At 58.2% G+C, this 27,860-nt stretch overlaps 1 protein-coding gene across 3 annotated transcripts in view; it reads right to left on the reverse strand.

Annotated features, from left to right (window-relative positions):
- The window catches only part of ACOT7 (acyl-CoA thioesterase 7), a 92,979-nt gene that overhangs the window by 33,526 nt on the left and 31,593 nt on the right, over positions 1–27,860 (reverse strand). For all 3 annotated transcript variants that reach the window (XM_044237018.1, XM_044237017.1, XM_044237019.1), the window contains exons 3-6: positions 23,539–23,695; positions 19,376–19,467; positions 14,979–15,093; positions 10,505–10,591 (exon numbers count right to left, since the gene is read on the reverse strand). In XM_044237018.1, the coding sequence (XP_044092953.1) occupies positions 10,505–10,591; positions 14,979–15,093; positions 19,376–19,467; positions 23,539–23,695 (451 nt within the window). The remainder of the gene's footprint in view (positions 1–10,504; positions 10,592–14,978; positions 15,094–19,375; positions 19,468–23,538; positions 23,696–27,860) is intronic.

Raw genomic sequence — 27,860 nt, forward strand, 5'->3', positions numbered from 1 at the left:
ACAAACCCAGAGCAGCAGTTAGCAGCTCCCAGCCCAGCGCCGCTGCTGCCCGCCCCGTGGGTGGCGATTTGAGATGCCCCCATTTCTATATTTAATCCTAGCTGATGGAGTGTGGGTGCCAGGCTCCTATATTAAGAAAACAATAGTAAGTTCATCCTATTTTAACTAGCCCACCCCTCCGCAATGGCAACGAGTTATTCTGGGAGCTGGCTGAGTGACAGCCTCCCCAGACAGTCCCACGGCTCCCTGCCAGGTTCCAGAAGCACCTGTGGGCAGCTCTGTGAAAAGCGACTGGGCCGGGAGGGGTCAGGGGAGTATTAGGTAAGGTAATTAGTAAGGATTATTTGTGGCAATTCATACACAGGGTAATAAAGACGATGGGTTTCTAACGTTAGAATATCAAAAGCAGGAACTTGGGCAGAAGCCTCAGGCACGGCAGGACTGTGGCTCCCATACGCCCCAGGGCCAGGGAAAGGGGCTGCCTGGCCGTCACCGCTCTCGCTCTGTGTCAAGTCACAACTGCATGTGTTCACTGCTGTTTGAGAATCGATGCTTCCCTCTTGCGAACAAGGCAGCAGGGAAAGCAGGGCAGGCAGCTTCCTGTCCCAACCTCCAAGGAGATTAGGGATCAGCGGCCTGTACGCTCAGCCCCCTCCCTGCTACCTGCTCTGGGAAGGGCGGACTGAGTCCCGGGGGCCACACAGGGCCTGGTCGCGTCTCTGAAGGCCAAGAACCACTCCGGGGGGGGCGTCAGTTTCCTCAGAGGAAAGACTTGAGTCAGGGTGAAGGGTAATATTTAGGCATGCCATGCTCGTGATCCTAAATGGGAAAGACGCTGTTAGGGGACATCAGTGGCCCTAACGATGCAGCTAAATGGGCAACAAAAGCTAATTAATTCTGGCACCAAAGATGAAAGATCCCAGGACACCCACAGAGAACGACATTCTGGTGCCGTACAGCGGGGTTCTCAAGCAAAACATACACAGTTCTGGGTGAAGACGTCCCTGGCTGGAGAGGCCACTGAGAGGGCCAGCGGGCAGGAGGAAACCAGTCCGTGGGACAGGCGTGAGCAGGGTGGCCGCACCCGGTGGCACAGACCCGCTGCCCGCCTGGAGGGGAGGAGGGGGAGCAGCTGGCTGGTCCACTCACCTGGGTTTCTGCCTCTGGCCCCGCATCCTGGCACCACCTGGGTGGTCCTGAAGCTGCTCTGTGGGGCTTTAGCTACAAAGAACATTTTCAAAACCAAAGATTCTTAGAAAGTGGGAAGTGGGAGGAGCACTCAGCTGCACCACGAAGGGACCGAGCCCCGAACCAGCATTTGCTTCCTCACCTCAGAAACCCCCAGACCCGTTCCTCAAAAGGCAGAAACACGCTTCGCCCCGTTTTCTCCCTCCTCTCCGACTGAGGGCTCGGCACCCTGTCTGCCACGCAGCAGGGCCCCGGCTAAACGAGGCCATAAAACTGGAAAGGAGCATCTGTGCCTTGTTCTGTATTTTGTGTGAAATCAATTCCTCCCACGGGTGCAAAACACTGCTCATTCCCAACCGTCCCACGGAATCCAAGCGCACAAGAGCCTCTGGGCGGGAGGCCCCTTCTGCACCTTGTCTCCCAGACGGGCTCTGCTTGGGCCACCAGGCTTGTCTCTGCCTGTGAACCACCTGTCTCCCTGCCGCCTTCTCCTTCGGGTCCCCGCTAAGCCGCGCAGTCCCCCAGCTTCAGGACCCCTGGGAGCCACACGAGGCCCCTTGGCTGCTGGTGTTTCGGAGCCGCAGGCCCAGGGCAGCATGAGACCAGATGAGTCCCCGAGGGAGGGAGCAAGCAGGAGGCCCCAAGGCCATGGGCGCGAGGAGGGGAGGGAAGGGCCCTAGGGAGGGAGGCTGAGAGCAGGGGCTGCATGAGCCGGGCGCGCCGAGACCTGCTCCCCGGCTTTGGCAATGGCGGGCCAGAGGGCTCCTTGACAGGAGGGAAGTGTTGGGAGCAGGTTCCAGAAAGGATGAGGAGAGAGCCAGGAGGACGGAGGACACACAGCTCACCAAGGCACCAAGATGAAAGGGGGAGGGGAGGCATGGCAGGGGGCACAGGTGGCCCGGGGAGACCGCTCTGCCAGGAAAGAGATGACCGGCCTCCCCAGCTGGCTTGAGGGCACCGAGGACACTGTGACAAGTGGCACCCCAGTAACTCCAACTGATAAATGTTTTATGACAGCCACGATTCCATTATTCTTTTTCCAAAGCAAGTCAGCTGCAGATCTGAGAGCCCCGGGGGGGGGGGCGGCCAGCACAGACCATCAGAGTGTCTTAGAGCTAGAGGCAGGGGTCCCCACAGATAAACTTATTTGCAGGCTCACGGGGACAGCACGGGCTAGGAAACGACTCACCCCGGCCCCTTATTTTCTGAAACCAAGGCTTTCTTTCCCAGGGCTGACCAGTGCTCACGCTCCCTGTGTCATGCGTCCCTTCCCGGCTGACAGGCTCCGTGGCCGGGGTGCAGCCATGGCTGAAACCGACCAGACCCCTGGCCTCGGCAACAGAGGCAGAATGGGTCCAGCTGAGGGGTCGGTGGCCACCCCACACTCCAGCCGAGTGCCAGGCAGGATCAGGCATACGGACGTGGGCTCCCCTGCAGCACGCCGCCGCCTCCGCCTGCTGGAAAGCCCGGCCTGTCCTCCAAGCGCCCGCCGACTGGGGCCCCGTCTGGAGCTTGATCTAAGGATGCCGGAGCGCCACACTCAGCTGGATTTGCAAGCTGCGATTCTGAGACAAACCGCTAAGCTCAGGACACAGCTAGTGAGCGGCATCAACTCCAACACCACCTTTCCGAATGATGTCTTTCGCTCACTCAGCGGACACCAAGTTCCTTCCATGCATAAGGTTCTCTGCAAAGCGGCTGGGAAGGGAGGAAGTCAGGACAAGAAAGCTTGCCACCTCCAGGAAATAAACACCTGAGAATATCGCCACCATTCGAAGTGACAGAAAGACCGAAATGTGTAAGAGAGAAACACACGTGCGAGGAGGCATAAGGAGGAAGGGGAGGTTGCTACTCCCTGGGGAGAGGGGGGCTCCTGGAGCACCTGGGAGCAGACGGGATGAGGGCTGGGCACACAGAATGGGCGCGGGTGGGGAGAGGCCGAGCAAAGATATGGAGAAAGAAAAGCAAGAGGCGCGCTTAGGGAAAGACAGTCTCGAGGGCAGCGACGAGGCGGGACGGCGTCCTGCAGGCAGCGGCGAGACCTGAGCCAGGAGAGCTTCGGCTGCCGCGGGCAGAGTCAGACTTTGCCGAGAGTGATGTGCTGCCTGGGGCAGGTCAGGGAGGGGAGATGCCGGAGGTGTGGGGCCCCAGGACCCCGCAACCTGGGGAGGACAGGAAGGGGGCCGGGCTCTGACAGCCCAACATTCACAGGTCCCATGGCTGGGAGGTGGGACCAGGGCGGGGACGGGGCAAAGACGAGGGACAGCAGCGGGCCGGAGGGGGGGGGGTCCCAAGACAGGCGCACACAGCCAGGCCTGCTGCCGCCCCCGTCCCCCTCCATCCTGGGGGTGGATCTGCTGCTCTTTTTCCAATTCCAGCGCTCAGTTATTTTTAATTTTTCTTTTTAGGTAGCACAAGTTCCAAGTGACCCACTCTCTCCTCTGAGAATATCTTTAGCCAAACCCGATTTTTGACAGGAAACGCTCTTCTTTCTGCTATTTGTGGTTCTGGACTGTCCAGAAGCCCAGACTTGACTCTTCCATTTAGAGGACGGGCTTGACTCACAGGTGGCTACGTTCCTGTTACCATTAAGATATGTTTTGTGCTCACGTAAACGATATCTTACAAACACCTCCCTGGATGGGAGAAAAGAGCATGTGTTCTCCGTGTTCCCTCTGCGTCTGGACTAAAGCTAGTAAACCAAGTAAATATTACAGTTGACCTTGAAACAACCCGGTGGGGTTACGCGCGCTGATCCCCTCACAAACCCTCCCGTAACTTTCGACTCTCCCAAACCTAACTACGAGCAGCGCACCGCTGAGCACACGCCCCCCCACAGGACCCGTGGACTAACACGGGCTGCGTGTGTCAACTGCATCGCACATGGTGCCGTGCGGCAAAGTCAGCAAAGGGGAAGAAAATGACACGAAAATCACAAGGAAGAGACACGCTGTCCTGTCTTTGTTGAAAAAAATCCAGACATAGGAGGACCCGTGTGGTTCAAACCCGCACTGCTCAAGGGCCTGCGGTTTGTAACCACCACCAGCCTTTACTAAGTGTTCCCTACGTGCCGGCTGTTTACCCCGTATTATCTCATTTAATCCACCCTCTCCAAACCCCTGTACAGAAAGGGAGGCTATAAGGCCCGGGGTAGGGGCCAGGTGAGGACAGCCACACTGTTCTAGCGGGTGTCATCGTCAACCACTCCACAGAAGTGACGAGAAGAACAGCCGTGTGGAGAAAGGAAGAGAAAGACCAGGTCCACGGGGCCACTGTCCCAGGGGAGACCTCGAGACCACTCAAGCAAGGAAGAACAAATTTATCAGAGGCCACTTGGATAAGGTCACAGAGGCCACGGGGCCGGGTGAGGCACGAGGAGAAAAGATGCAGAAGGAGGAGAAGGTCCGGGACTGATATGGGGGAGCAAAGGCACCCAGCCTCAGGCGACAGGGCGATCTGCGATTCAGGAAGGCCCCCAGAAGCCCTCACTGTCGGCATGGGGAGAGTCATCTGGGAAGCGCTTGACTATGCAGATGCCGGGGCCTGCCCCGGACTTATTGGAGGCTTCTCGGGGTGGGGCCTGGCTTCTGTCCACACTCGGGCACTCTGGCCCCAGCACAGAGTTGGAGTGGGGAAACATGAACCCGGGAGGGGACTTGGAGGGGGGTGGGCGTCCAATGTTCTTGAGAGGTTGGGGGAATGGGGTGAGAGGGCATAGTCGCTGGGTGCACTGAGACCAAAGGCCCCTCACTGGGAGTCTCTGGGAGCCCCGAATCACGAGAACCACTAGGCCATTTGTGTCAAAATGCAGGTCCCCAGGCCAGGGCCCAGACCAGCTGATCAAAGCCTCCTGGAGAAGGCCCAGGAATCTGTGTTCCTAACAGGCACCAAGATGACTGCTGAGGGGCAGACAAGTTTAGGAAACCGGGTCAGCCCCAGTTCACCGCCACGCTGCTGCCTTCTCGTCTTGGAGCAGAGACAGTTTTTACTCAGAACCAGATGTGACTGTGAACACAAGATCCCTACCACAGACAACCCCACACCCCCTCCGCTGATGCTCTAGAGGTCTGGGACAGGCACCAGAGAGGCGACTGGCATCACCCAGGTCAGCCCCTGGGTCGAGGGCCCCGCAGGTCCACCCCTCACGGAAGCTCTGGAAGGTGCAGTTGGGGCCGATCATCCAGAACAGAGCTCTGGCTGCCCCCAACACCCTTCCCTGAGTCTGTAAACTTCCTTCCTTTCCCGGTTTCTGGGGTTTTCCACAGGGTTATTAAGAGGACAACAATAATTAACTTTAAGAACAAGGTTCTGTCATCTAGTTTGTAAGTCGTTAGCATGGCATGGCACTGGCTGCTCATTTAAGGACACCGGGGAACAGTGGGGACCACTGGGAATAGTGTTCCGAGGCAGGAAGCTCTCTGGGCGCTGGGTCTGAGCACGGTTCACTGTTCCCAGCTGTGGCCTCTTCCCCAGGGCCGCACCTTCCCAGCAGCTGCTGGTAACTCAGGCTGACCCGTCTGTCAGAATCACCAGGACCCCAGCACTCGGCCTCCACACAGCGCCTGGTCCAACCGGGGGACGGGGGGTGAGGCGGGCATCTGCATTTTTGAGGGCCCTGGCGATCCCGACAGGCGGCAAGGATGAGACCACAATCCACGACCTCTCGGGAAAGTGGACAGACGGACACCACGGGAAGGATGAGCTGGCCACTGGGGCGGACACCCGCAAGTGGGTGAGAAGAGAGTCCGAAGCCCGAAAGAAGCGCTGACTCGGACTCGGAGGAAAAGGCGGAAAAGGCAGAACGGAGACGCACCAGAGGGGGGCGCACTGAGGTGTAAGAGGCTGTGGAAAGCTGGTGGCCACGGAGCTGCAGGGATGGAGCCAGGACTCCTCAGCTCGGGACAGCTGGGCTGCTCTGAACCCCCAGGGGGCGCAGGCTGGGGGGGGGTGGCACGGCAAAGGAGAGGAGCCCAGGAAACACGGACCCCTCAATTCCATGTTATTCGGGAAAGCAGTGCGCAGGAAGCTGGTGGATGGGCCCAGAGCAGAGCCCAGAGGGAGCCGTGAGGCTCAGGGAAGAGGGACAGGCCGAGGTGCGGCCAGAGAGCAGAGGGAGAGAACCACAGACTCCCCACATCTCGGAACAGGGACCGTGGCTGTCGGAAGGGGAGCACCGATGCCTCCAAGTCCTGGGGAGACAATGACACACCCAGCCAGGAAACGCTTGACATATGCCAAATCCAGAAAAACTACTCCTGAGTCCCCACCGAGACTGCCCCCCCATGACTTCTCCGTCTCTCCTACAGCAGCTCTAGAGTTTGACTGACGCGTCTGGCCAGCTAGGCCCACCAGCAGACACGAGCGGCGGGTGCCGCTTCCTGGGAGGCCCCCGGCCTTCCGGGCTGGAACACTGGTGCCACCACATGCCCCCCCCCCCCAAATGGGGTCACTCCAGGGACGGCAGGCTGGGCAGAGGGAGCCTGGGTCGCCAACACCAGCGAGCTTCCCGAGGAGCCCTGGACATCTTATAGCTTCGTCACCCCACAGGGTGCAGCTGTCGTCTGTCTGGTGGAAGCCACTATGTGGGGCCTTCCGCACAGCCGCTGAGCCTTTCATCCGGCTGACATACGCCTTCCCTAGGAAGCCACCAGAAAACAAACTCTGTGAGGATGACCAGCACAGGGCAGTGCAGGGAACGAGCAGTCCGTCTTGCGGGGGGCGGAGGGGGGCCCTCTCCAAGGAAACGCGTCCTGCACGGCTGTCCGGCAGGTGTAACTACCCCGAGAGGCATCCACAGGGCAACGGGGGCTGGGAGTTCGGTGTGGTTGGGAGACACGGCGATGCCACGAGTCTGCGGCGGGCCCACCAAGTGACCCCCAGAGAGACAGAGCCACAAGCCAGGAGCATAGCCAGAGCTGTGGCCCCCACGAAGTGAGGACAGCGCAGCTGCATTTTGGCAAAAGCCATTTTGGACCCTCCCGTAGGATACCTTGGTTTAAACTAATTAATAAGGTTTGTTAAAGCGCCAAAGAAACATCCAAGGCCACCAGAGGTTCAGAAGTGAAGAATTCACAGCGGAGACACTTCCTCCAGCCTGCCCTGAGTGATGCCGGGTGACCCCCAGGGAGCCCCCCTGCCATTGTCACATGCGGGCCATGCTGAGCAGCGACCCCCTTCCAGCCCACGTGGGAGAGCCGACAGAGGACCAGGCAGGGAGCGTCCCAGAGGAAGAAAGCAGCAGCGATTGTCTCGGGAACCAACGGAAGACAAGAACAAGACCTTGAAGAAGACGAGTCAAACAGAAAAACTGGCCCTACACCTTTCCACCAAATTACTGAAAAGTGGTATTTCGTGATATAAATAAAATTCAACCCAAAACACATGTGGGCCAACAGACAAGCCTACAAACAGAAACAACGAAAAGTTGTTTTTCTATTTTGGGCAAGTATCAGTCATTTTAGATGCTGCTGCTTCCCTAAAGTCTTTAATAACCTGAGTTATCTTCATCGCGGAATCTCTGGGGTCGCCCAGGTATGTCACTGTGCCGTCTGCAAAGACAGAGCCTTCCCTCCTTTCTGTCAGTGCCGGGGCCTCCGAGTGTCCCTCTGGTTTAACGCCAGCGACTCCAATCCCCGAAGCCACATGAACACGCATGACAGCGCAGCCCTCGCCTCCGTCCTGGCCTTGGAAAAAGACGCTCACTTTGGGGTTCAGACGCCCGCACTTTAGTACGTTCGGGAAGGGCCAGCAATTCCTCTTCTGTTTATCAAGGATGGGCGTCTGGATGAGTTTATAATCAGGTCTTCACTGTGGCATGAACCAAAACACCCCCCAAGTAGCCTCCAGGTCACCACTTCGGGGATACAACCAACAGCAGGGGAGTGGAGGGGACGGGAGGCCAGAAGAGGAGGAAGGGCCCGCGCAGCTTCACTCAGGACTCAGGGAAGGCAGAAGCCCAAAGCCAGGCTGGAACTCGTGCCAAGACCCTGAAACCACAACCACAGGGACGCAGACGGCCCTCCTCCCCGGCATGGGACCAACATCCTCTATGTCCTCCGGCTTGCTGCCCTCAGCTCCTGCTTTCCTCTATGAATCCCTGGACAGCTTGTCTGCACCCAGGATAGGACAAAAGACCGGGCACCGGACTGCACTCCTGCCTCCCATCTGGGGCCGCCCCCCCGCCCCAGTTCAGCACAGGCAGCGTCCGCGTCGTGCGCTCCTAAGTGCTGGGACGGGAGCCGAGCTGCAAGGCTGACACTGTCCGGTGTGTGAAAGGCACAGAAAACGGGACAGGGCGAGAGTTTTTCAGAGACATATACACGGTCCAGAATTACTGGATAAAAGACGAATTAGCCTCCATCTCAGCTCACGATTTCCTGCGCTTGGCATGACTGAGCTACAGGTTAGAGAGGACGTTGACGGAGACACGTTCAGACACCCTCGCACCGCGGGCTTCCTCTCCGTAGGAAAACGCCGTGAAATCCCAGGTCTTTGCAGGTGTTTTCAGCGTGGCGTTTATCTTGTTCACTCGCTCCTGGTGACTTACTAGGCGCTATTTAGAGATGACTGCGCTTGGGGAAAATATTTGGCTTTTTTTTTTTTTTTTTAAACTTGTGGGCACAAAAACTTCGACTAAAATAGGCATTAAATACCGCAAAGCCAGCATAAACGTTCCTTAAACGCGCTTCTTAAAGAAACGTGCCTACTTCGAAGGAAGCAGCTCAGGCTCTGTGACAGAGCACGGGTCCTAGATCTGCAGCGATTCCCTCACTCACGCCGTCCAGCATGTGTGGAGGGAGACCGGCTTGTCAACCAGGAGACAGCGAAGTGTGGAGATGCCACCTCTCCCAAAATTCCAACATACGGACAAGACAAGCAAAAATTCTGCTGTAGCTTCACTGATTTCAGGCGGAATGGAGCTCAGTGAGGCTGAAAGTGATGGGGTCTGGGCTCCGGATGGGGCGCTCAGAAGAGGGGCTGCCTCCCACCTCCAGGAGGCAGGAAAGGGCTGGTGAGGAAAAGCAGACAAGCAAGCTTATGGGGTCACAGTTGTCCTTGGGGTACAAAGACGCTCTGACCACCACCGCAGACCTGGGCCTGGGCAGTACCAGTTTCATGGGTAGGATCTAAGTTAATAGGATTAAAGGACACTGCAGCCAACGTTTAGTTGAAGGAGGAAAACAATAGTGAAATTAAAAAAAAGGGGGGGGGGCGCCTAGGTGGCTCAGTGGGTTAAGCCGCTGCCTTCGGCTCAGGTCATGATCTCAGGGTCCTGGGATCAAGTCCCACATCAGGCTCTCTGCTCAGCAGGGAGCCTGCTTCCTCCTCTCTCTCTCTCTGCCTGCTTCTCTGCCTACTTGTGATCTCTCTGTGTCAAATAAATAAATAAAATCTTAAAAAAAAAAAAAAAAGACAAAAACACCAAAGAGGATTAGCTAAAAAAAAGAAGCAAACTTTAAAAGTATTTCTCAAATTAGGGCGCACTCTCTGACTCCAACTGGCCCAGGACCTATTATCCCGTATTCTTCAACGGGGATGTGATCTGTGCCTCCCACTCATGGAGCGCGCCTCAGGAGAGCGCCTGCTCGACGCTGTATGAAGTCCTAGAACCTACACAAAGTAAGATTGAGCACTGCCCTGAGCCACCTTGGGTGGAAATAGCAACATAACCCTGCACAGAGTAGTACCATTTGAGCTGGGTTTTGAAGGATGAATAGGAGTTTTCTGAGAGGAAAAGAAAAGAGAGAGCTTGGTACTCCCGGCCTTGGAGGCAAGAGCTTAAGTGAATGGCACTGTGCCCATGCTTACTGTTTTCTCTAAATTACAATCTATCAATCAATTCTCCATTAAAGTAAAAAGTGTCCCGCTATGAACCTGGGGCTAAGTCCCTTATATTTCCCGAGCCAGGAACTTCAAGGTCTACATTGTTTAAGGTGGAATCTGACCAGAGGAAGAAATAAATGAGAACGTCAGAGCCAAAAACATGCTGCAGCAGCCCTGCTTCAGTAACGGGTCACATTGTTACTCTCTGGTGACATCACTGGCCCAAAAGACCCTGCCCCAACCCGAGGCCACTACACACCTTATGGTTCTCAGCTTCTAGGGTTGCGTGTGACCCTCTGTCAGGAGAGCCAGCCACCTGACTTTCGTTTCCAATTTTAAAAACCGGCGCCGACTGTATTTCGGCAATTTATCATGCAGCCTCTTAAAAGTTTAAACTTCTGCTTCGTCAAACACGGGAGCCTAAACCGGGTCAGACGGCCGCCTGGCTCCCGGAGACAGAGACGTGAGCAAGCAGCAGCCGCGGACTCCTTACCTCCATGCACGAAGCCGTGCAGGGTGCAGTCGGAAGGCCCCACCAGGTGAATCAGGCTGGACTGGCTGTAGCTGACCGTGTTGGGCTCTGGAACGGCAAAGGAGAGGAGTCAGGCCATGGGACAGCTCGATGCCCGCAACCGAGCACCACGACGTCTGCGCGGCCGCGGAGGGCGTCCAGGTGCCGGCCGCTCCGGTGAGAGCTCTCCAAGGACAACTGCGGTCTCCACGTGCTTTGGTCCGTGAAAGGAAAGGCTTCCAGGGGCTCGTCAGCCCCTCTGTTAGCGGGTCATGGTGCTTATTCCTGGGGACACCAGTGTGCCCAGTGAGGCCCGCTCCTGAGACAGAGGCAGCCAGTCAATACCTCGGGGCTACACGCTCCCAGGGCTGTGGTGACCCTCCATCTGGACAGTCGGGTCTTCTGACTTTCACTCCCAACTTTGTAAACAGTCACGGACGCAGCACCCCCCACCAGCACACGAGCCCCGGGAGCACAGTGTGGACACGGTGCTGGAGCAGGGGACCCGTGGTTTGCTCTCCGGCCACTGGCCCACAAGGTACCACCTCTAAACCCAGCGGGAACCACATGCAATCCGAGACTCTGATCCCTGAGGTCAGGCAGTGGCTGGACAGGTTCGGGGTGAAATGTCCCACGTGGGCGTGGGAAGGAAACAGGACGTGGTGGTCAGCGGCAGGACTGGGCAGCCCCTTCTCCTCGCCTTCTCCACGCACACCAGACCACGCTGCCCGGCCTCCTCGGCAAGCCATCTTCCTACCAGAGAGGTGCGAGCGGAACGCTACCTGCTTTCAGCCCGACCCATGCGAACCCCAGATGGGGAAGCCCCTGACCTTTCCCCTTCCAAGGTAACCCCAAAAGCTACCTGTTCAAGACGCACAGCTACGAGTCCGCCCCACCTGCAGGACACCCCCTGATCAGGAACAGCCGGTTTGGACTTCATGAGAAATAAACCTCTACGAGCTCGGGCACTGAGCTTCCAGGGTTCCGCAGTGGCGGCAGCTGCCATGGCACAGGCTGGCAGGGCACCTAGTGTGTGGATCTCAAGATCATGGCAGCACCCAGAATGCGAGTGATGTCCCCAGGGCAGCAACGGGAGAGTGTCAACACGGCTATAAACATACCCAGAATTCCCCTCTCCTTTGTTAACAGCCTGGGAACAGTGGCAGAGATTAAGTCCCCATGGAGGCGCAGGTAGGACTCAGACGTGGGCAGCTCAAGTCTCCACAACATGTCCCTCACTGCCTCACTCTCTCCCCAGAACAATGCTGATGGGTGCAGGAAGATGGGGCCTGGTCAGATCCTAGGAGACTCCAGATGCACACCAAGCACTCTTGGGGGCGGCTGGGGTCGGGCTGACCACGCAGGGGCAGAGCCTGGGCCCAGCCCAGCAGCCGGAGCTGGGTTCTTTGTCATCAACCTGACTGCCCCCAAACGGCTCTGATGGCCACGCAGTCCCTCCATGGTCGAAGCTGGACCTGTGATGGCTGTGGATCAAACAGTTCAAGGTAATTGTATTTTCTCTTGTCGGATGGAGAAAACAAAACAAAACAAAAAGCTGGGTTTTGAAGAACTCCCAGACTCCCTGAAAGGACACCTGAAGGATAAGGTCAAGCCCGCGAGGGAGTTCCTAGGCAATAGCCTGCCTAAATAGGGTTCTGATGTCAACCCTGAGAGAGGGCTGCAGACACGGGGGGTAGCGGGGTCCTCCCGCAGGAAGGGGCTGGAGTGTTCCAAAGACCCAGTGCCGACCCCACACTCTGCTGAGCGCCTGCCCCGCGAGCGGGTCCTGGGGACCCCATCCTGCCCTCCTCTGGGCCCGGGAGGCCTGGCTGCAGAGGCCCAGCCCCGCCCTGCCAGAGTGAGGCCAGTTCTTCAGGGACACTGAGGTCAGAAATGCAGGGCACATTCAAAAACAGCAAGGAATGGGCATGTGACTGCCTTAAGAAGCATTTAAAAGCCAGTCCCTAAGCTAATCATCTGAGAAAGATGCATTCTTATTGGAACACAGAAAAATAAAAATAAAAGTTTGTAAAAATCTATCAAGAAATGAGATTTCGGGGACACCTGCGTGGCCCAGTGGGTTAAGCATGCCTTTGGCTCAGGTCGTGATCCCAGGCTCCCGAGATGGAGCCGCACTTCGGGCTCCCTGCTCAGCGGGGGGCCCTCTTCTCCCTCTGCCTGCTGTTCCCCCTGCTTGTGATCTCTCTCTCTCTCTCTCTCTCGGACAAATAAAAAATAAATAAAATAAAATAAAATCTTTTTAAAAAGAAGAAAAAGCAGATGCTGGGGCGTTGGATGGCTTTGTTGGATAAGCATCTGCCTTCAGTTCGGGTCATGGCCTCATGGGATCTCCTGGGATCAAGCCGACTTTGGGCTCCCTGCTCAGTGCGGGGCCTGTTTCTCCCTCCCCCCAGCTCGTGTGTGTTCTTGTTCATTCTCTCTCTCAAATACATAAAATCTTAAAAAAAAAAAAAAGAAAAAGAAAAAAGAAATCTTGAGGTGCAGAATGTCTCCTTTGACTGAAGCATTGGAGAGTAATAGATTCTGAGAAGTGTTATGTATCCGATTCACAGTCAGGCAGGAGAGCAAACAGGAAATAAATAACCCCCTGCATGAGGGGACTTAGGCTGGAAACCATGAGCGTTATATTGTTTCCCAGAGAGAGGAGGCATCCAGGACTGGCTCCCACCCCCAAGTACTCGCTGGAAAGGGCCCACAGAGAGGAGCGCCCCAGCAGCCCCCACCTGGCGCCCAGACTTCCTCCCAGCCCATCCCTGCTGCCACTGGGTCGACACCGTCTCTCCCCTCCTGTCTAATGAGAACAGTCCCTGTGTTAGGGACCCAGCTGGGTAATGCAGAATGACCTCGTCCTGAGATCCTTAACTTAATCCTATCAACAAACACCCTTTCTGCAAAGAAGAGTCCAGAATGGGGGATGGGCGGGACGGACAGGTCTTCAGGGGGAGGGCTGCCGTTCAGCCCCTCCAGCTTCTCTGTTCCAGAACACCTTCAGCATCAGCACCAATTTTGTACCTTTCCTAAGACATCACCTCTCCCTACGTCACGTGGCAGTCACCCATGTCTTTGCCTGACCAGCAGGCTTGCCTGCCCCCACCCCCCGAGAGCAGAGCCCAGGTCTGGCATCGTCGCTGCCCTCCACCATCAGGAGTGACCCCAGGCCCATCTTGCGGGTGGCTGTGTTAGACACCGATCATCTATTCCAGCAACATTCTGTCTTACGAATACTAACAAGTAATTTATCATCATGGCGTCTGCTGCGAAGCAGATGTGAAAGACAGTGAAGACACTCCCCCACTCCCAGGCAACGGCCTTTGCTGTGGGCAGGCTGAAGCTGGAGAGTGAGAAGGATAAGGGGGAGATGCGCGTGAGGGCACAGAAAGATTTGCAGAATCCTGCGCGCACTACACAGGCGCTGCCGACGAACCCAGGAGGTCCCGTCCTCACTCGCACAGCTGCTGCGTGGTCACCAGCCCCCCTGCCCTGATGCTGGATGGGGCCTGAAGCCTGGGCAGGCAGACGGGGGGACCAGAAACCCAGTCCAGTCTGTGTCCTGGAGTCCACCGTCGTCCTGGTTAGCGGGAGCTGGGGCATAGCGTGGGGGGAGGGGAGCCCAGGGCACACGGGGGCACATCAGCGAGGAAAGGGATTACTCGGGACAGGTCCTCGGCTGTCAAGGACCAAAACGTGGAACTCAGACACACCTGTGTCCGGGGCACCCTGAGGGCTCACCCCGTGGAGCCCCACACAGAACACAGCATGTTCTCGCATCCTCCCCCCTCGGATGACGTGTGTTCGTGTGTGTGCGGTGGAGACACACAACCCAGTGGTTCACGGTGGTCTTGAGGGGGACAGACCTCCTGAGACCCTGCCCTGCACAGTCTGAGCCCCAGGGCAGCGGCCTGCTAAGGACTGGGGAGGAAAGTCCCATCTGGAAGGAAACCAGCCTGGACCTCTCTGTGTGGGTTCTGGGCGGACACTTGGCGGACGCCGGCTATGGGAGGGAATGACCCGGAGGCCCCGGCCTGAGGGGAAGCCGTAGGCCCACAGACGTGAGGGCCAGGCTGGAGAGGAGAAACGTGGAAAGAGCTGCTGCCATTTGCCTGTTTTTTTTTTTATGAGCTGGAAACCCCATAAAAATGTGCTCCTGAGCTACCCTGCGGGACGGACACAACGGCACAGGCTCGCTCCCGTGTGTCCACACAGTGGGGTCTCTGCCTCATACTCCAACGGCCTGCTGGGACCCCCAGAGCTGTCCCGTCCCCTCAGCGCTGACAGTGCTATTGGGAACGGGTTTGCAGGGACAGAGGATAGGGCCGCGAGAACCACATCCACAGTGAGGGGCTGCACCGACCCCAAAGGGAGAGGGCTCTGGAGCCTGCCGCATCCGGCACCTGCCAGCAGAAGTGAACCCCCCGCCCTGCACCCCAGATTTTACCTGGGTTCAGGACAGGCTGGACGATGTCCCCGTTCCTCCACTTGGTCTCCATGCGCGCCAGCTTCTGGGCCTCATACCGCTTCCGGCCCTCTTCCTCCTGCTCCTGCCGGGAGTACTGCCGAGAGCAGCGTGCACACGGTCAGGCCAGCAGCAGCGAGCCTGGCCTCCTGCCCCTCGCCCTCCCTGCACAGGCATGGCTCGGCCCCCCAGCCTCAAGTCTCTCCTGGCTTGGTCTCCAGGCACGCAACCGGAGCCATCCATCCCTGTCCGGGGAAGACTTAATATAATCAATAAAAACTGGGGTGCCTGGGGGGCTCAGTGGCTTGGGCTTCTGTCTTCGGCTCAGGTCATGATCTCAGGGTCCTGGGGTCAAGCCCCACATCGGGCTCTCTGCTCAGCGGGGAGCCTGCTTCCCTCTCTCTCTCTCTCTGCCTGCCTCTCTGCCTACTGGTGATCTCGCTGCCAAATAAATAAATAAAATCTTTTTAAAAAATAAATAAATATAAAAATATAAACATAGAGAAGGTGAAAATTTCAGGTATCCAGAGATAAGCGGACTCAAGCGTTTACTTTGTGTTTCCTCCATTGTTTTCACGTCCACGTGTAGACAAAAGTTCTCCCGGGCCATGTGCCACGTTTCCAAGGAGCCATATTTCCCCTCCAACTGCATTAGCCCAACTTCTCAGCCTAACAGGACTTGGGGATGGACCCAGTACTGAACGCATCAGCCCTTTGCTGTTCAAACAACGTCCCCGTCACCAACCTCTGTCACATTTTACACGTGCCCCTTCGGAAGGAAGGGACTTGTCCCTGGACACAGAACTACAGAATCATGGGAAACCGACAGGGCGACCCGCCCCCACGGACCTCCCAGCCTGTCCAACAGGCTGCACACTTGCGGTCACGCACACGAAAGCTATGACAGCCCCACCGATGCTGTCATCATGGATCACAGGTGTTCGGACCCAAGAAGTTAAGAATAAACATGAATGTAAAACTTGGCACAAAAATGGGTTCCAAAGGGCACAGCGGGAGATGCTGGGTTTCTCTGATGTGAGAGCAAGGGCCCTGTCCCCAAGCCCAGTGTAGAACACATACACACGCCCTCTGTGTGGGACCCCTTGGAAAAGCCGCAGGCCCGGTCCTCGGTGGCCAGCTTCCCCGAGGCCCCTCTCCCTTCCTGCCGACCACGGCCCAGCCAGCCTCCCCTCGGTTAGCTCCGACATCTGCCCTTGCCTTCCCTCAGGTGGCATTTCCAGCAGACCCGATGGAGAAGCTTCTACACAAAGGACCCCATGGGCCCCTCTCCACGCCCTGCTACACCTCTCCGACTTGGGCAGTTCACTTTAGACGACAATTTTGGAACTTCTTTCAAAAGCCCGTTTTAAACATCCTGATTTCCTGCTCATGGCTCTGCTCCAAATCGCACAGGGTTGGAACACCAGTCTCTGGCTTAATTACCATGATCTGAGGCTTGAGAACCTGTCTCCCAAGGAGGCCAAGAAAGGAGCTGAGGACTCTGTTCAAAAGAGACAAATCCCCCGCTAAAAAAAAAAGAAAAAAGAAACAAACCCCAAGTGTTTAAGTTACGGTGGATAATTCAACCTTTTCCTCCATAAATAAACCGCAGCCTCCTGCCCCACCGTCCACAGTCAAGAGCAAGCAGAGGCTGTGCTGTACCTATCCGGTGAAATTCACGGCTGCACTCAAGTGTCCTCCAGAAATGCCTTTTAAAGAGATATTTTTTAAGGACCAGCCAACCTCCCGAGCCTCATAAATCCTGGCTGTGTGAACCCGCTACTTGGGCCTGGGCCCTCGCATGCGGCTGGCGTGGCCCCAGCCGGACACGAGCCAAGAAGACGGAGGAAACACAGCCTCCTCCTAATGCTGGCCTGCCGGCTCTGACTCTGGGGATAAAGTCACTGGAATTCCCAATGTGGGGCTGGGACCCCACGCTCACCCCCAAGGGTTCGTCCAGCCCCAGTGATGTGAATCATTAGCCAGCTCAGCCCACAGGTCCAACAGCCAGGGCAGACTTTGAACTTGAGCGCACATTCTGACACCGGGAAAAAGAAAAAAACCCACAACCCAAGTGTCTGCTCTCAGATGCCCCCAGCCTCTCCCGGGTCACTGCAGAGATGCTGAGGTCCCTGTTCCCTGGAGAAGAGGGTGGAGCCAAGTGGCAGCCCCTGACCCCAGACACCGCCATCGGGGGTTGACTGCCGGTGACTTCAGGGAGACACACACGGGGTCCCTCTACGCACATATGAGTGTGTGCTCTGATAGTGTGACATACGTGTCCGTGGCGCACACACACACCTGCACAGAGAGATGTGTGTATTCTCAAAGAAAGGACAGTGGTCTGTAAAAGGTCGATGGCGGGATTCGGGGGTGGGGGATGAGAAAGCCTGTGGCCACGCTGCCTGCATAAATGCCACCCAAGCCCTCCAGGATGGATCAGGACAAGGCAAACAGCAGACCTTATCGCACACCCACTGAAGGCCTCTCTGCGGGGGCACGTGTTGGTGGGCAAGGCTCCCGTGAGTACCGGCGTCCCCCGCAGCTGGGATCTGCGCGGCTTCTCCCATCTGGAACCCTCCCCACGGCCACCTCCACAGGGCAGAGTCGGTGTCTGTGTCTTATCGAGGCCGGCTCAGCAAAGCGGCTGGGAAAGCTCCAGGCCCCCAAGGGATGTGGGGGTGAGCTCCCTGGGGAGGACGGGAAGACCCGAAGCTCTCGGCCCCCCAGCCCCCTGGCCCCGAGAGGCCAGAGGAAGCAAAGGCTCATGAGTTCAGCCCCAGAAGCTTCCTTCAGCATCAACCCCAGAACATGTAGCATCAGGTGCAGAAGCCAGAGAAGGGCCTGTGGGAAACTTCCACAATGTGCGGTGTCCGAAAATGCCAGCAGCTCGATAATTAGGTCGTGTTTCCCTGCGATGTGACAGACCGAGTACCCAGGGCTCGGGCAAAAGATGAAAGCGGGGGTGGGTAGGCTTGTAATTTCCGGAGAGAAAAATCACTCACTCCTAAGTGTAGGTCCTGCCCCCAGCCCCCTGCAGGGAGGGAGAGAGTGAGAGGGAGGGAGGGGGTGGGGTGGGGCAGCAAGGAAGGGCAGCGTTCTGGCGAGAACGGTATGTCCAAACTGAAGCCGTGCACGTGACCTCCACAGAACTGGGGTCTGGATGAGGCAAGGCTGCAGCAGAACGGACCCCTCGCTCGTGCAAGGACGGGTGGCGCCAGCGCGTCATCCGGTGGCAGCACTATGTCCCTTCTTTCGTGGAACCAAAGGACAGGCCACCCATGCAACTCAGGTCAAGGTCCAAGCACCCTTTCCCCTTCAACATGGAAAGGGCTCCCCTGTCTCCAGAGAGTTTTTTAGATATTTAGACTGTGGCAACTAGAGCCCCGCAGGCTGCCATCCCGACCTGGGGAGACGTGTCACCCAGGCCTCGCCTGCCCCCAGGGGCCCAGGCAGGGTGTGGGGTCAGACCCTGGGCTGCCATGGGCAGAGGTGTGGCTGGTGGGGAGTTCCAGGGAGCGCCCCCGATAGGGTCACACTTGCAGGGGTGCAGGGAGTGGAAAGGTGGGCCGCGGAGTCAGAGCAGGCCTCCTCCAAGCAGGAAGGGCCTGCAGCCAGCGTCCTGGTGAGGAGGAGGACGGGACCCAGCTTCTCTGCGAGCTCAATGCGAAAAGAGCAGGCGCCAGTGCCCACGGCTGTGGTTCCCAGTTACACTGTCTTTACAAAAATCTGTTCTTTGCACAGGAAAATGCTCGTGGCAAGGCAGCCACCGTCTGAGCCACGGGATGGCTCCTCTAGAACAGCTTAGGTGTGAGAACAGAGCCACAGGCCTCCACCGAGGAGCTGTCACACATGTCTTGGAAACATGCAGGGACTCAGGCACCACAACGTTAAGGAAGGAACGAAATCCTTCTATGGGCTCGACATTCACCCTCCAACAGGCTGCCCACCCAAGTGTGCCCAGCAGGCTGGGAACGAATACAACAGGCTCCCTTCATGCAAAGATGGTTCTGTCTGCAGCAAACCACAGTGAAGGGACCAAGGACGGCAGGGGAAGAGGCGGAAACAGATATCTTAGCCTCCGTTTCGTCAGGGGCTGAGATGAGGAGCGGCTGGCCTGGGCCACACAGCCGGGAGGTCCTGGTTCTCTCAGAAGGACCTGTCACCTGGCACCGTCCTGACCCGCTCTGGTCGGGACGTGAGGAAGGGCCCTCCGGGAGGGACGTCCACGAGCGAAACCTGCACGAAGGTCCCAGCCAGGGACAGCCCGCTCCACCGGCAGCGCCGGCCCCCAGCCCCCGCTGTTGCTGTCCTGGGACGCCTGGGTAGCCTCTGCCATCTGCCCCCCGAGAGAAGCAGAAGGGGGGGGGTCTCCTTACCACAACTGGAGGCACCTCCAGGACCTTGTCCACGTTCTTCAGTGACAGGGGCACATACCACAGGGTAGCCTTATTGGTCAGCTTTTTAGTACCTTCAGAGAAAAAAACCACGTGAGTGACGGTGCAGCGCGAGCCCAGGGCAGATGGGGTTGAGACACAAGGTGGGAGCCAGGGCCCAGGGCATGGGGAGCTGCCCCAACCCAGCCCAGTGCTGCCCCCTGGAGGCTGCTGGGAAGACTTCCGATCATACGCTGGGGAACCGGCTTTTCTCGGGTGGGGCCCTCTCCAGCCGCCTCCCAGAGAAGAGGGGACAGAGCCAGGGCATTCTGGCTCCGCTGAGCTCGTGTCTGCAACCCGATCCAGCAGACCTGTGTTCGGCGAGGGAACGTCCGTCTCCTGAACAGGCTAACAGCTCCTGCCAGAGGGGGCCCAAAGGATAGCGGCCCACGGACGTGAGGCTCGGGGACACACAGAGCCAGAGCCTGTATGGGCAGCCCCGGGAGCGGCTGCCGCTGGGCCACAAGCTGGGGCGTGGCTGCACGGCCCCTGGGCAAGGCCCATCCCGCGAGGTGGGAGGCTTCACCCCAGACGCTTGGATTTGCGGCCACCAACCACCGACTCAGAACCCCAATCCGGGTGGAGTGCTGACAGGTGGGCACTGAGCTGCTCAGCCCCACTGTGGGCCAAGTGACAGGAAACAGAACCTTCCTTAGGCCTACCAGGGAGGCCTGCCTGGGCTGAGAACCACGAGCCAGAAAAGTCCAGGGATCGCATGGTCCCTCGCCTCCCTGCTTGTATAGGAGGAGCCTGGAGCCCAGAGAGGTCAAGGGGTCTACCTAGGGTCACACAGCAACTTGGTGCTATTGTGTGCATAGACCTACACCTCTGGGGTTCCAGTACTTTCGGAGAAATATCTGCAAAGATGCCTTAAAATGTAGCTTCCTCAACACAGAAGATCCTCCGTGTGGAGAAGAGCACATCTGCAGGACATGAAGGATGCAAGCGGGGAGGGTGGACAGCAGCCAGGTGTCCTCTGCAAAGCCTGTCGTGGAGCTCCCCTCCTAGCAGTGCTTTCTGACCTGGTGCCTTCCCAAAGGGGGCCGGGCCTCTTGCTTCTGCCCCTGAACACAGCCCCAAGGCCGGAGCTGAGCCGTGTGGTCACACAGGAGGATGAGCCCCCGGCGCCCGGCCTGCACCGCCGGCCCCATGGGGACAGGCTCTCCGTGCCTGGGAACCACAGGCCAGTAACAAAGAAAATATTTTCACTGCACTTTGACTGAGAGTGAATCTGACAACCTGCTTTTGGGAATAAAGATTTCCTGTTTGACTCCGCCAGAGCCAGCCTGACAGGCTGGTTTCCATGGAAACCCGGAGTGGCCCTCCTTTAGACCCAGATGAGCGCCACGGGCCAAATGAGGAAAAACATGCTAATTGTACTTTCTCCGTCATTTAATAAAACCATCAAAAGACAATTGCAGCATTAAAAACACCTCTTCTAAAATCTTAAGCGCTCCCAGCTATTTTTTGGAGCAATTTGCAACAATCAGGTCCCAGTTAGCTTAATATTTTGACAGTTGCCAGAGATGAATGAACAAACTCGAAGGCAGAGGTTTGCCGGTTGTCTGCCTTGGCGCGTGCTCGCTTGGCTGCCTCCGGGCAGGCAGCACAGCCCCAGAGGAGGGGGACACACCGGACAGGGGACCCCTGTCTCCTGGGGTCTCAGTTTCCTCCCCGTCCCCCTGTCAGAGTCACCCTGGGTCCAAGGGGCCAGGCACTGTTGTAAGCACTGGGGGCGACCACAGGGGACAAGGCAGCCACCAGCCCTGCCCTCGTGTTCTAGACATGTGGACAGAAAGACACACGTCAGGACAGAGAGGGAGGCCTCGAGAGACGTGGGGTCCCAGAATAAGAGCGAACTGCACGGATCCAAACTCGGAAAGACAGAGGGAGGATGACCGCGACGCAGAGGCCCAGACGTGGCGATGACAGAAAGAGACGCAGAGATGAGCGAGAGACGGACCTGTGGTGGTGGAGAGAGAGGGGCGGCTCCTGGCCCTTCAGCTGGAGGCTGTGGGGCAAGAGAACCCACACACGGAGAACGGCCACGGCCCTCGGGGCTCCAAGAGTGGCCGGCCGCGTCGTGTAATAGGGAGGCCTGAGGGTCAGGAGGCCCCGTCTGGAGAAGCAGAGCACAGTAGGGTCACAGAGCCCACACCTGCCCGTGAGGCTGGACACCCGCAGCCCCGTTCTGTCCCCCGCAGGGCCTGTCAGCTCTGCGTGCCCACCCTGCAGGGAAGGAGCAAAACCAAGGCCGAGCGACCAGGTGCTGGGGGGCGGGGGGCATCCTTTCGGGCGGGGTAGAGGGCTGCCATCTCGCCATCTCGGCCCAGGGCGAGAAGCCCCTGCCCCACAGTGGGAGCAACCCCTTAGAAGTCAGGCGGAGCGTGTCCTTCTAGACAAAACCCTCCGTCAGCTTCCAGTCTCTGGACAGGAACACAAATCTCCCTGACAGCCTCGGCTCACTCCATCGTTCATTTGCCTGCATTGTCAGCTTTCCACCGGCCGCGAGCCAAGAGAAGCTGCCGGAAAGACGAAAGCATGACTCCTTCCTCCGGAGTTCATGGTGGAGGACAGGGCTTCTCAGCCTCGTCCGGCACAAGGACGCGTTGGACTGGGTCCCCCCTTCGTGGTGGACACAGTCTGTGCGGCTGCATCCCTGCCCTACCCGCCCCCGGACGCCAGCCCCTCTGCCCAGATGGTGACAACCAAAAAGGTCCCCTTGAGAGTCACTGTGCCGGGGGCCCAATGCTTTGGGGCTGAGCTCCGCTTTGCAAGTCAAGAATGCCCATCTACGGCCTCTTCCCCTTTCGCCACAGGGAGATGCTACTCAGTTCCTCAGGGTTTCCTCTGGGGCCAGAAATCTGGAAGGCGGACCGCCCCCATCTGAAGTCGCTGGCAAAAGCCACACTGCTGGGAACGCCATCAGAAGGAGAAGACTCTGGAGATGGACAGCAGCTGAGACAATGAGTTCCCCCTCGATCCCGAGGCCTGGGCCACAGGGACTCCAAGGCCCCGTGGTGAGAAGACCATGCCCAGGTATCCCTTTCTGGGCCGCGGCATGCGACATCCATGGTCCCTTAGATGCCAGAGCTACGGGCTCCCCCAGGGCCTGGACACAAACACAGGGCACAGGGAGGCTGCGTGCTCCAGGGCCACGGGCCCCCATTCGGCTAAACCATTCACCACGCTGCGGCCAGGCCTGCTGAGGACACCGGATGTTCCAGATGGACAACTGGGCTCCAGGCCCGGGGAGGGGAGAAGCCTGAGCCCCTGTAAGCTCTCCCAGCAGGGCAGCTGCAGGCCACTGCCGCCAAGGAAGGAGCGAGGGGCACGAGGAGGAGGACCCAAGGACCCAGGCAGCTCCCACCTCCAGAAGCAGCTTGGACTGTCCCCTGCGTGGGACTATGTGGGACGACAGGGTGGCCTGAGGCAAGGAGGGGGACAGCAAGGGGACAAAGGGGCCTGCCTTCCTCATCAGCAGCCCGGTTATAAAAAGCTGCAGCGAGGGCAAAGCAGAGCCACACTCCCCTGCAGAGCCCAGTGGGAGGATGAAAAGGGGTTTCCATGGTTACCACTGGGAGAAAGAGAATATTCAGATCAAACCAGAGTCAAAGGTTCGCAGAGGGAGCTTCAGCCTAAGCCTGGAATGCAGGGCCCCGGTGCAGGGGGAAAGGGCCGGACAGCGACCCACTCCCCCGCCGCCCCCACCTGCCGGTGGTCCCCATCCAGGGAACAGCAAGGAGGGGGGGGGTGGGGGGGGAGACAGCAGGGGGCTGGAGGGTGGCTTGTGTCCTCCCAGCCCACTGCCACCCCTCTGCCCCTGAGGAGCTGATCTTGGGGCCTCCTCCTGGGAAAGGCAGGAGGGGAAGGTCTGCGCACGGGGAGCCCAAGTCCCACTGGGGGAGCTCGCTGTCACACTCATTGCCTAACCTGTCCCTGTCTGCAGAACAAGGATGGCAGGAGTGTCGGCTCAGGGGTGGGGCTGGGAACAGAGGGACTGTCACTCACAGGGGACGTCAGGGCCAGGCCCCCTCTCAGCACGAGCTGTGGCTGCTGCTGGCGGGGACCCAGAGCTGGCTTGGTGAGACACGTGCAGAAGTTACCTGTGAGGATATTTTCCGACATCACGTGGACCTGGACCTCCACGGAGTGCTTGGAGGTGTAGGTGATCTCCGCGCTGACGTGCGCCACCTCGCCAATGCACATGGGGGACAGGAAGTCGGTGCGCTCGACACGGGCCAGGGCGGCCACACAGCGCTCCTGCGGAGACCAGAGACAGGTGAGCCCCAGCCCTGGCCGCGCTCCTCGAAGGCGGCCCTTCTTCGCCCACTGTGAAAGTCACGCCATTTCTCGACATCACACATTCCTAATTGCAAAGCCGCGGGACACACAGCAAGGCCTCAAGGGACACCCTAAAGCAATCGCCGGCGGATTCTCTGAGCAGTGAGGGTGGGGAGTGGCTTCTTTTTTCTAATTTTTCTACAAAAGACGTGTATCACTTCCATAATGAAAAGTAAAAAAAGACATACTCATCATGGAAAATTTGGGAAGTACACAGAGAAGTAGACCGAGGAGGGAAAATCACTCCTCACCTCGGAAGAGAACCCAGCTTTCTATTTCGGGATCTTCCTTCCCAGGCTCTTCTCCCCAAGAACGGAATCTCCCTGGTTCCTCTGCAGTTACTCAGGCTCATGCAAACATCAACAGACGTGTCCACAACCTGCTTCTTCCTCCGCTCGAAACAAGGAAACATAACCTGCCTGTGTTACAAACGATGCTTTGCAATCAGTGTTCCTTTAACTGTTATTTATCCTTCCAATAGTGCAGGACTCAAAACTCCAAGGAAAAAAAGGGTACAGGGCACCAGGTGTGTGTTTGTCACTGGTCCCCAGTCACCCAGGACCCCCTTGGTAAGGGATCGACGTGGCCACGGAGTACACCCATGTCTGGAGGGCACGCGACAGTCTACACTGGGGCTTGTTCTCTATTGAACCTGACTTGCTCGTGCTTCTGCATGGCCGTTTCCACCACAGACGTCACTGTCACTTTCCACAGTGGACACACCCTCTGTTGCAAAAGTGTGTTTCATGGCCAAATAGAACGGAATATTCCATTATCACAGTCTTGTGTCCAGCTGGGTCCATTTGCTTCTTACTCTAAGCAACGCTGTGATGCGCGTCCTTTCACGTAAATCGTTTTCAGTACCAGGGGCTGTTTCCCAGACTGAAGGGACACTTTGGTGTATGTTCCCGAAAGTACTTCTCAACAGGGGCACCTCAGACCCTCAGTGCCAAACAGAGCACTTGGCCCGTCTATCACTTTCTCCTGGAAACCAGCCCTCTTCTCCAGGAGGCTGGGCCACCCAAGCTGGATGGGGAGCTGGGGGTGGGAGCCTGTCCATCCGGCCCTGCCCGCTCTGGTATTCGCCTTCCCAGTTAGTCCTCGCAGCACCCCTCATCCAAGGGCTGGTGACACTGAGCTTGTAGTAACAGCCACTCTGAGCCCTGGTGGAACCTCCTGTGGTTATCTGTGCAAGAGCCCACCTGCCGCCTCATGGACGCGCCAATGCCCTGGGGCCCCTCAAACCGACCGGACCTGCCGCTCTGGAGGGACAGTCAGGGAACTTGCACCTTCACCCCTCTTGGGTGAGTCAGGAACATGGGGTGGGTTCCTCCAGTTTCTGTTCCTATAAACATGCCAGAGCCAGGTCTCAGCAAGCAAGGGACCAGAGTGGCTGGGAAAGGTTCCAGGGCTAGGCTGTGGCTTCTCTAATCTGCACCGACACCCCCCACCCCACGACTTGCCCCTTCATCTGCCCTTGCTTCCCCCCAACCACGACTTGCCCCCTAAGTCACACGGACACTAAAAGAAAGTGCACCCCTAAGTAGACTTCTGTGGCTACAGCGCCACCCACCGGCAGAAAGCGGGAAAGGCACGTGCTGAGCGCAGCAGGACAGGAACCGAGGCCTCACTTCTGGGCCGCTAGGTGGAATTACGCAAGCGCTGTTACCCCGAAACAGCATGGAACCAGGTGTCTTCACTGGAGAGTGGCTAAATTTTGGTATGGCTACACTCACACATGGGTAGCATACGTGTGTGTGTGTGTGAATAATTTTTAATGGGATTGCAGCTTAGTCTTGGAGGACCTGGGCTCCCTCTTAGTGTCCTTTCTGCGAGGAGGAGATGGTAAAATGCCTACATGCTGAGATGAAGGAGGTGAACGGTGTGGGCAGGTGACCCAACGTGAGGCGACTGCTGACCCTCGGACACTCCGTCAGGGGGAGGGTCATCGGCTTCTGGGCTGCAGCTGAGTGCGGGTACACCAGGGGACCAGAGGCTGGTCAGGAGGTCAGGAGGCAGCTACTGGCACGGAGCCAGGCACTGGGCCTGTGCGGCCTGCAGGGGAGCGAGTCGGATCACCTGCCTCAGTTCGGGTTCTGACAGGGGGACGGATGATAAACAAGCAAACAGGACACGGCCACGTGGTGGTGGGTGCTCTGACAGGGCCGTGTGGGAAGCGCTGGTGCTGGGGGTGGCCTCTGAGCTGAGGTGTGAGTGGAAAGGTGGAGGCAGGTATGGACCGTGTGCACCCTCTCCAGCAGAGGGGAGAGCAGGAGGGACTGCGCAGGGCGGAGGCTGTGCAGGTGCGGGGAGGGGAGCACAGCAGGAGGTGTGAGCTAAGGGGTCAGCAGGCCCTGAAGGGCCAGGACTCTGCGGGTAGGGCAGGGACCCCGAGCAGACCGGCTGACTTTCTAGTCCCTGCACTTCAGAATGGCGTGAACTCTGAGCAGCTGGTGTTGCTGTTCCCTTCTGTGACCCGGAACACGGACACGGTGACCCAGGAGGAGACAGAGCTGCTCTCCACATTGTCCCAGGGAAAGCTGTCAGCACACACCTGCCACAGGAAGCCCTCAGGCCTGACACAGGACGCCTGGCAGAGGCCTCACCCCTGCTCTTCTGGTTTGGAAGCCGCTTGTTAGGAATCTTGGCTGGCTTCCAAAGGAGAGAAGGAACGTCTACAGGGCAGCCACTCCAGAGACCTTTGCACGCGGGGCAGCCCAAGAGAGACGGGTGGGCTGCCTGGGGGCTCTCCACCAGACCAGGGTGCAGATAGCACGGGCCTGGACCCAGGGCAGAGGCAACTTGACCGTGAGCCGCTGTCCAAGGGCTCAGCAGGGCACTGGGCCTGCCTCAGGCATTCCGTAAAGAGCAGGTGCGACCCAAAGACTCAAAACACCAGCCAGCAAACACCTGCACAGAGGAGGAGGGCCTCCAGGCTGAGCACACATCTGGCTGCCTGTCCTCTGACACAGCCCCGGGCCTCCCTGCTTCTGGGGCTGAAAGCAGGGGGCAGACCCCACCCCAGGAGCACTCTCAAGAGTCTACCCCAGGAAGGGCCCTCCGCCATGCTCCCAGAGGTGACCAGTATCACAGTGCTTGCTGGGCTCTGGAGAAGCCACGGGGCAGGGAGTCAGGACAGCGGCTTCAGGAGCAGAGCAAGAAAGAACAGTGCAGGGCCCTGGGCTCAGCTCCCGGCTCTGCCACTCGCTGGTGGGGACAGTGGGCTGCCAGAATCCAAGGGGGTGACCCCCGGAGAAAGGGGTGCGCCGCCCCTCTCGCGGACATGTGGGCATCAGACGTGAGAGCGAGCGGGTCCAGAAGGTTCCCTCTCCCTACGATGACTGACTGGGCTGCACCTGCCCTACTCCCACACAGGCCGCCTTCAGCAGATGCCACCATAGAGAGGGCCACTCTGTGGGACCTTCAGGAAGCCGTGTAACTTCTCTAGGCCCCTGTGCCTCGCCTACAATGTGGGGTTAAGGCGACACTTGGGAAGATTCCAGAGAGAAAAGGTCGAGCACACAGTGTGGTCGCTGGTCCACCCTAAGGGCCTACTCAACGCTCCATAGGACAGCGACTCCACACATGCCCTTCTGGCAATGAGCAGATCGCCAGCGCGAGTCCACCGAGCTCCAGGCCTCGACCCAGATGCTGCACATCCGGCAGGGACCTGAAGACAAAAGTCCCTCCCTTCGTGGGGTTTACATTCTAACGGGGTGAAGGGGGTGGGCAGACCAAGATAAATGAGCAAAGCACACAATGTTCCAGGAGCAACAGTGCTGTGGAGCACAGCTGGGAGCAAGGAGGGAGCTGGTCACCAGGTAAGGCCTCAGTGGAGGTCACATGTGCCACACTGGCACCAGGTGAGGGGGAGCCATGCAGACTCTGGAGGAAGAGCTGCTCAGGCCGAGGGAAGAGGCAGTGCAAAGGGTAGGAACACCAGCCAGTCCCACAGAAGCAGGAGAGCCAGTGTGGCCCAAGGGAGTGTAAAGGGGAAGGTCTGGGAGCCGGACGGTGCTCAGATCCGAAACTACCGAGCAGGTGGAGCCAACAGGACTGTTTGCCAGGGCCCGCAACAGAAGAG

Source organism: Neovison vison, chromosome 2 (assembly GCF_020171115.1).
Source record: "Neovison vison isolate M4711 chromosome 2, ASM_NN_V1, whole genome shotgun sequence".
Taxonomy (NCBI): domain Eukaryota; kingdom Metazoa; phylum Chordata; class Mammalia; order Carnivora; family Mustelidae; genus Neogale; species Neogale vison.